The following is a 9202-nucleotide window of genomic DNA, read 5'->3' on the forward strand; positions in this document are numbered from 1 at the left end:
GGAGAAAAGATAAGAGATGTGGAACCAGTTCAGGGTAGGAAACAATTCGTTAACTCATCGCTAGAGCGGATGAAGATCTCAAACAGGCTGAGTCAGAGGGCGTGGGCCCGGGCGTCACTCACCAGGAACTTGCTGGCCTTGTCCCCGGGCACGCTGGCGAAGGTGATCTCCAGGTCAATGGGCAGGATGAGGCTGAGCACGTCCTCACCCCCGCTCTTCTCGAAGACGATGGCCTCCTCGCAGTCGATGAAGAGCGAGATCTTGTGGGCCTCCAGGTTGAGGGCGACGCGGGCCCAGCGTCCGCTGGAGAAGGGCGTGCCCCCGGGGAACAGGATGCTGGCGGGCTCCATGCTGTGCACCGCCCGGTAGTCCAGCCGTAGCTGGTTGGAGCGGGTGCTGGAGACCAGCTGCAGCAGGGGCCGGCCGTCCTTCTTCAGGGCAGCGGGTGAGATGAAGGAGATGAGGGTGCCGTCGGAGCTCTTTGCCTGCTGGGCCACGAAGTGGAAGCCGATGGAGCCCTGCATGGTGCTGAGGAAGTAGATGGAGAAGTCCCGGGGCAGGGTGAGGTGGGGAACCCGCTGGCGGAACTTCCAGGCCGGGACGCCCGGCTCCAGGCCCTTGGCTTTGGTCACTCCCTTGATGGATCTGGTGATATTCAGGGCTTCTAGCAGATCGATCACTGAAAACACAATTACGCCAGTCATCTCATTTAAACTGCATGTAAGCCAACAGGTTGTCACACCAAAATCAATGGCCTGGATGTACACCTAAATGGTTAAGATCTACATATAAATAAGATGGACCTACATCTGACCGGCATGGATCTCAGTTATCTAAGCTGAAGCCGATCAAGTTAGGATGCTGGTTTTGAAAACGTCTGAATACAAGAATCAACAGGACCATGAAAGCAGTAACAACTGCTGCTTTTACAATTTCAGTTCTCACAGGGTTTCCTTAGGCATGTTTCAGTTACAGTACAAGTGATCCTCTCAGGACAACAGCAACAGCCACAGCCTTCAATCACAGGGGTGCAGTTTTTCTGTGAATTTATAATCATAACGAACTGGATTATTGTGAACAGGCGATAGCAATAACAAAGGACAGATAGTTCGATTAACCTTTTACCCTTTTCTGAACTACGTTTTATGTGAAGGCAAACAAACCTAGAGCTGGTAGATAACTTTTAACCTGCAGCTAGTAGATTTAATGGTTCCAACACCGACTGTTGTGGATAGTTTTGTGATCCGTAAAACATTTCAAGCATTTCATAGGAATATGTCATGCAAACACTGGAGGAGTAGTCCCAGCAAGCCCACCATAACTGATAACACACCGAGCTGGGATTAAGGGTTTTGTGCCTTGGCTGATTTAGGGGTGTTGCGGTTTATCTTTTATGGGGGGGTCACAGCATGTGGCTGGCCCCAAGTCACGAGCTAACGACGGCCACATCACGCATGACCTTTTCCCACATTTAGCAGAACCGGCTAAAGAAAAACACATCTTTATCCAGAAATCTGTGAAACGCAGCGACACCGCCCATCTGCAAATAGCATTAAAATGAAGAAAACAGTGTGGTAGGGCCCGGGGCACGTTTTCCCTTGAACCCGGACAGCTGCGCGGGCAGGAATACTTGCATTACACCTGAGAGAGGCCACAGACGGTCCTCAAGGCAGCTCAATTCAATACAAAGACCTTTCTGTGGTTTCAGGACTGCACGCGGGCAAAATCAAAGGAAGGAAGTGATTATCTAAATGCTTATCTAGACCTTATTTGATAACAGAGGCCCGAGGGAAAAAGATATGATGCTTAAACCAGACATAGGTGCAGGATCAACATCTGGCTTTCCTCGAAACGCTTAACATGATTATATTAATTAAATAATGCGAAGTTTACGGAGCTTGGAAAAACGGCAGTAATGAATTTCTGCGCTGCAAAGCTTCTCCGTGGCCCTGAACTGAAGCCAACCCTGAATAAAGTGAAAAGGTCTTTGGCATGCCTAACCGTGCACACATCTGAATGAGGCAAAAACTCTCTGCTGCCAAAACCAAGCTTTGCAAAATTTACGTCCCTCGTCGGATCAGTAAAATGTATTGAGTATTAAGACCTGATTGTTTTTCCAAGTCACCACTTGTTCTGCAGTCATTTTTCACTGTCCCAAGGGTACAAATTCAGGGACCTGATGGACACCTACTTGAGAAAAAAAAGAGACTTGTTTACTTCCTTATGGAGCATGTGTTTAAATTCTTTACCTACAAAGTTATTGCCATCAGTGAAAATTTCTGGTAAGGCAAGGGGTATTTTTATTTCTGACTGATACTCGAGATATCTGTCTGCCTGGTCTGAGATGTAGATAAGGACAGCCAATTTACACAGCCAAAAACAATTGCTGGGAGGCAACTACGGTAAACTACAGCCAGTGATTCTCAAGATAATCCTCCCCAGACACCAGAGATGCTTAACATGCATTAAACAAAACCAGCTCCTGGAGAGTGAACTCCAGCGCTGCTCTATGATCAGTGATACTGAGACAAGGTTCTGTAGTCAGAAATGTGGCCACTTTGGGCTGCCATAGACTGCCTATAAAGTCACCCTTGCTGGGTTCCCATGCTGTCATTGACCGCACATTCACAGCAGAACAAAGATTATCTCTTCAAATGGCACAGGATATATCTGTGCTCCTTTTAGTCAACACATTTATACTTTGAATCCATTGCTCTTACGCAGCAATAATAAGCCGAAACGCCCAAAAGAAATTATTAAGAAGGTGATCTTTGCCCATCGTCTCATTTTTGTGCCATTAGAGTGACCGCAAGATGTCCTGATGCTATCACACAACATAAGTAGAACAAACCACTAATAACCACTCTTTATGCTGTTAGTGTGCCTGAACACCACAGCCGGAAATGAACACGTGGGAGGCGTGTTCCAGCTTTCACTGCTAATACCTCAGGGGTCTGCGCAGTTCAGACATGGTCCTGCTGGAATCTAAATGCATCTCTGTGAAGATATCTGTGCAAACTCACACCCCACAGCTCCTGCATACACGCCCCATATTACCACACTTATCTCAAAAAGCAGGGGTCTCCCATGTGTCTTCTGATTGTGCTACACTTTAATTGACCAAAAATAAGTAAACAAGTAAATAAATCTGTTCCGGCCCACCCAAAGCACTGTTCTTGCACGAAGCGTATCGAACCCAGGCTGATGTGACACTCTGGTGGTAGTTGAGTCCCACCCCACTTCCTTCACACTAAAGTGTTTTCAGATCCTTGGAGGAGTTGGCATGTGCTGTACAAACACAGTTTGTTTATAAATCAAACACAATTCAGTCAGGAAGAAAGCACACATCACTGATAGCTTCCCTATAGTGGAGACTAACACCCCCAATGTTCTCTAGCTCCTTCCAGTGTTTTCCCTGTAACAGATCATCTTTACATCCTGTACATCTGAGCATCTTCTCACAGCTCTCTTAATTGCTTCTACAATTGGTTCTCCAAAGCATTCTTCAAAACCCCAGTGTTCATCTGACTGAAAACAACCTGACATGATTTACCAGAAGGAAAAAAGCATGCAGCTGAATTTTCCCAAACTGACTAAACCACATCATTAACAATCTGGTTCCAACCATAAAACCTCAAGAAGGTTTAGTTAAGAGCATTTTTACTGTGTGCATAATTAGCCTGGGACATTTTAAACAGTTCAACTTCCAAGTCTGTTACAGAAAACAGTATAAAACCACAGGTATTCCACAGAGGCCTACTTCAATCACAGAACAACCGAGTGACACAGACAGACCGACATGCTCAACATGAGGGTTTCCCTCTCTAAAGAAATGTTCCAGAACTGAGTGCATTTCATCACTTACAAGTGGCAATCAGCACAGCAAACATGGTCAGAATGGCTCTCAAATGCAGGGTCTGACAGAGATCCGAGCCTGATCAAAGCCCCATTTTATGGTGTACCATCATGTATTAAAAAGGAACATTCTCCCTAAGTCTGCATTCATGAGCAAGATTCAGAAGATCAGAGGCCCTGGTATCACAGAGGACCCAACATGAGGGCAAATGCGATATCACACAGTGGGGCAGATTCCCACCCTGATAACCTGACAGAGTATCAGAGAACACACCCAGTTATGCACGCACACACACACACACACACACATACATTTCTACTCAGGCTAGCACGCCCAATCTGATCCTTGAAAACTGTGGGTGAGTCTACCATGAATAACACACTTAAAGCAGGGGCTGCAGAAGAATCAGAGGGGTCAGGAGTGACACACTGCACTAGAATTCATATTGTGTCACCACCTCACAGTTTTGGAGTCACGCGGTGCCGCCACCCTATAAGGCCATGACGCACTGATCATAACTACATGACACAAAGCCACCAAACTATTTATATAGTTGCCCAGATATGCCTTCCCAATTATCATGCTTCCATTGTTTGTCATGGAAGGCATCTGCAAATGGATTAAATAAACCCTGCATGTTCTCACCACAGCACAGTAAAGTCCTCATCTTCTGCATCTGTCTAGTATATACATTTGTTTTGGCTATCACATTACATTATTGCCATTTAGCAGATGCTCTTATCCAGAGTGACTTACATAGGTGACAATTGTACATTTTACATGTTACCCATTTATACGGCTTGGATATTTACTGAGGCAATTCTGGGTTAATTATCTTGCCCAAGGGTACAGCAGCAGTGCCCCCAGCAAGGAATCAAACCAGCAACCTTTTGGTTACAAGCCTAAACCTTCTTATTCCTCAGCTCTCGCTACTTTATTGTAGTTCTACAGGAAACATCTTACAGGAAACAGCTGTTTCTTCTCAGCACATTATATTGAATGTTTACTTTTAATTGGCTGTTGGAAGTCCCTTGGGTTCACGATACATGACACTGAACAAGATTACACAAACATCTACAGCCTGCCAAAAGTTCAAACAAGAAATTAAAATTGCTCATAAGCACCTCACTCATTACATAAGCTAAGGTGTTTAGCTGATGTAAGATTTCCACATGCACTTGGCGCATTTTAACAACAATCTTTAAAAATTTGTGAGGTACCGGCCATCAGAATTAAACTGTACTGTATGTACCTAGCCTTAACAATCCAACAAAGCTTCCAAATTAATGAGCAACTGTTGCTGTATGGAAAAAAATTTCTCGGTCAGCAAGGTGCTCATGTTGAGCCTTTTCTGAGGCCTATAGCACAGGTTTTCGTCCAGTCCTGTCATCATTTACATTTACATTCATTTGTAAATGACGCCCCCCCCCCAGGCACCCCTGCAATTTCTCAAGCACCTGTGAATTGCTCAGACAACATCAGCGGAGTAGCATCTCTCCTCCAATTTTCACCCACTCAGAGGATCGCATTAGTCTCCCTGGTCGATGACAGAGGTCGTAGATGCAGCAAGACAAGCCTACTTTACAACTGCTGCTTCAAATCAGAGCGGCATAAAGGAGAAAAAGCTTAAAAACAGCTGCATTCCATTTAAGTTCATGGTGGTTTTCACATAAGTCTCACTGTCACCACACAACTTTTCCCCCTGCTACACAAACGCCGAGCTCAAGCTGATTCTGTTGCATTGCCTGGCAATTCCTTCCCTACTAAGGTAAAAAAAAAAAAACACATTCATAGCCTCAGGGAGCAGCCCACAAACCTCTTCCAAAAGTCACCTGCTTTATGTGATTCTGGGGCAAATATAATGCAAAAATTACATTTATTACACACAAATAGCTGCAGGCCAACCAGGGTTTGGGTGAGCCAAACCAACATCTGCAGATGTTTTCAAACTGAGGTCAAGTATGAAATCAATGCTACCATAATAAAAAAATCTGCAGGAACCTGAACCAGACTTGGACATTGTAGAACTCAGAAGGAAGGAATGATATTGATTATAATCACCCAATGAACCCAGTACACACATGTGGGAAATCAGTCTTAATAGTCGGAACAGAATCAGTCTTAATAATAACCAGTAACACTTAGGATCATGACAGAGCTATAGATCTGTAGTCTAGCATTAATATTATGCTCTATCAATATGCACTAATATTTGCATTATTGTCTGTTAAGAAAAATTAAACCTCTAAACATGTTGACAAACTTCAGGGGAGCTGTAGGAGAGTTAGAAGATTCCTCAGTTCTCCTCACCAACAGAAGCAAATCAGAATCCCTTCCAAAGGAAGACAATCAATGAGTTGAATTTGTTCTGAAACATGTTTATGACCGCCACTCAAGTGGAGTGAAGCTGAAACAGGGGGAGTGAGAGGAAACTGGTCTCGGCCTCTAACGCAAAACACATCCTACGTTTCACTGTGTCATTCACCTTCCTCCACACCAGATGTTCCGCCTCCATCATAACACGCAGCCCCTTTCCCAGCTTCAATCTGAATCTGCGCTGTAATTACCGCCTGGAACCTTCTTTTTTACAGACTCGTATCATGTTAGCGCAGCTGTGCTTTGTGCTTTGTGCTCCTGCGAAGATGACATCATCTAAGGAACAATGAATGCGCAAGATCCCAGGCGCTGTGTTTTTTGCGTGGAGATACGCGCTTGGATCTCGTACTGATTCTTACAATAATCTCCACACACACTCCACACATCCACCGCCAGGCACGTGTTTCTGAGCGGTATGTTTTTTTTTCCTCCCCTCGCTTAACAGAAAACGATTCCCTCCCGGGCTATAAAGGAACGCCTCCGGTTGGAGGTCTTTCCCTGGTGGGCAGAGGGTCAGCGTGCCGTTCCGTCTCTCGAACGCACGCCCCGCTCGCTAGAGACCCCTTCTCCACGGGAACGCCACACGCGGAACCCATCAGCCGGACAGGAAGTGGTGGCCCACAGGCAACCCTGCAGCAGGCAGGAAGAACCTCCTGGGAGCAGCTGAGGCTCTGAGACCCGCACACCAGCCAGGAGAAAAGGAGACACCAGCTCTGCTCAACTCTAGCCATCACCCATGACTCACTTTCACAAGCCAAGAAGTTAAAGCCGAAACAGAGAACAGCTGTAGGCTCCACCAAGGCCTCTGGAGACAAGACGGAAGTTTCTCTCTTTTTTTACATCACGGAATAACAGTAGATATTATCTTGTCATACAGTTCGAAAGAAAAGGAGGCCAAATAGTTTATTTATTTTTGTGCTTTAACGGGAGAGCTCAGTTACTTGTCCTATTGCCATCCAGCTCCAGCTCCACCTCCACCTCCAAGAAGGAAAAGAAGAGTTAGGGGCTCTAAGATGACCCCAACAGACAATAACACTGAACAAAACTTTATTAAAAGGCAAAGGAATGTTTGTCTTTCATTTAACTCCAGTGAAGAAGCAGCATTCTGAGGAAACAACCTCCACATAGGTCACAAACCCCACGAAACCAGAGGAATGTCCCAGCACACAGAGGCCACACACACGAACACATACATCGACACAAACACACACACTCACACACATATACACAAACATGGCCCGTATACACACGCACAAATGGGTTAACTGTCTAAGAACATTAGTATTGTCCTAAGACACACCGTAATGTAACTTTTCCCAAACTGCCTCATCTCTGTTTACAAGGAGATAGAGCTCAGCACATTTCTGATGCGGTAATCAGTACCATTCCCACCCGTGTCAACAGCGAAATCTCACTGTGTATCATAGCTTAGGCTGCGTTGTATTAATAGGGCACCCAGTGACTTAACAGTTACAAAACAGTTAATTCCTCCTTTATGAAGGGACACGCTACGCAACGTGCCTTACTCGAACGCCGTGCGCGCAAATGTATGTGGTTAAGCACGAATACATACTGGTTAAATTGTCATACAGCCGCTGAGAAGTTTCAGCGTGGTGAGGACTGGCAAAGTGCCAAGTTTCTAAACATTGGAATAGGAAACAAAGGAAATTGTAAAGCTTGTCAGATCTTTATCAAACAACTTATCAAAGCCAAGACTGAAATGTTACGATTGTAGATTTTAAGATCCACTGTTTTTTTCGATCTTTCATTTATTCAAATATGGCATAGAAGCCTTCGATTTAGCATGTTATGTATAATATTGTTTCTTCTGAAAAACGTGCTATGAATTTTATCACAAACACACCCTAAAACAGTATCTACACATAACTAATGCACAAACCTCAAACTGAAACTGTGGTTGCGAAGTACACAGCTATAGTAACGAAGCAACTTTCAAGTTGTTAAGGAAAAAAATGTAATGCGTCGTATAATTTCATTTGATGGGTATTCATTGATTTTTTAAAAAATGTACCGTTTTCGTCGTCGTAATAATGAAGAGGTCCATCTTGTTGCGCTCGCGCTGACAGGCGAAAGTTCCAAAGCGCAAAGATAGAGAGCTGCAGGCAGAAAGCTGCTCTGATCCAGGAGTTCCCCATTCTCCGTCCCTCCGCTGCTCCCAGGGCCAGGCAAATTACTGCAGATTGCTCGACAAACGCTTCAAATTCACTTTAACGGAATATTTACTCCAGTGGAAGTGTCACCGCTTCTCTGCCAGGTAGGCAGCTGAATTAAAGTACATTGCTTTCCTCTAAAAAATAAGAAAAAATAATAAAGCGTTGCGCATAGCTCTGGCGCATTGCAAGCGAGTTTTGACGACTTTCCTCTTTCCTTTTAAGATTTGTGCATCAGTGAAACGCGAAACATCTGGCGAGTCTTCTGCGCAAAGAAAGAGAGAACATTTTGTGGTTTGCACAATGCAGTCGCGAGGTTACGAACTCAAGGGCGCGGGGTCCGCTTTTTGTACTGAGTCCGCTCAGTCCCCCTCCCGGGTCATCAGTGATACTTCCATCCTGTCCCGGTGACTGTACGACTAACCCACTTCTTCAACTTGTACAAACTTTTTTTTTCTATTGGGGCACGTCTACCCCCTCCCTTATAAGAGTGTTACGGATTCCTCGGGATCCACCTCTCAATTATCTGTAATAAAACCCGGGTTGGAGTTCTGGACTGGAATGGGGCCAACATCGGCTTTTGTGACTCTGGACATTTTCACACCACAGTTGCTACTGATTTGAGTTCATTCGAACTCGAGTTTTTCTCAATTTAGCTGCGCTTCCTTTCAGACCAAGAAAAATCAAGCGTGAATCATTTGGAGACAAAGTTTCTTTGTTGTGTCCGCTTGGGGCTGTAGACGGACCAGAATTCTATTGGTTTCGCACTACGACTTCTCAGCCGCGCTGGGTTTGCTTG

The 9202-nt window shown here is 45.0% G+C and overlaps 1 protein-coding gene across 1 annotated transcript in view; it reads right to left on the reverse strand.

Annotated features, from left to right (window-relative positions):
• Nucleotides 1-8837, reverse strand: part of LOC118770307 (kielin cysteine rich BMP regulator) — a 76877-nt gene extending 68040 nt beyond the window's left edge. Inside the window, exons 1-2 of the mRNA XM_036517904.1 lie at nucleotides 8265-8837; nucleotides 123-679 (exon numbers count right to left, since the gene is read on the reverse strand). Of these exons, the coding sequence (XP_036373797.1) occupies nucleotides 123-679; nucleotides 8265-8388 (681 nt within the window). The 5' untranslated portion in view covers nucleotides 8389-8837. The remainder of the gene's footprint in view (nucleotides 1-122; nucleotides 680-8264) is intronic.
• Nucleotides 8838-9202: the final 365 nt, after the last annotated feature.

This window comes from Megalops cyprinoides, chromosome 23 (assembly GCF_013368585.1).
Source record: "Megalops cyprinoides isolate fMegCyp1 chromosome 23, fMegCyp1.pri, whole genome shotgun sequence".
In the NCBI taxonomy this organism is placed as follows: Eukaryota; Metazoa; Chordata; class Actinopteri; order Elopiformes; family Megalopidae; genus Megalops; species Megalops cyprinoides.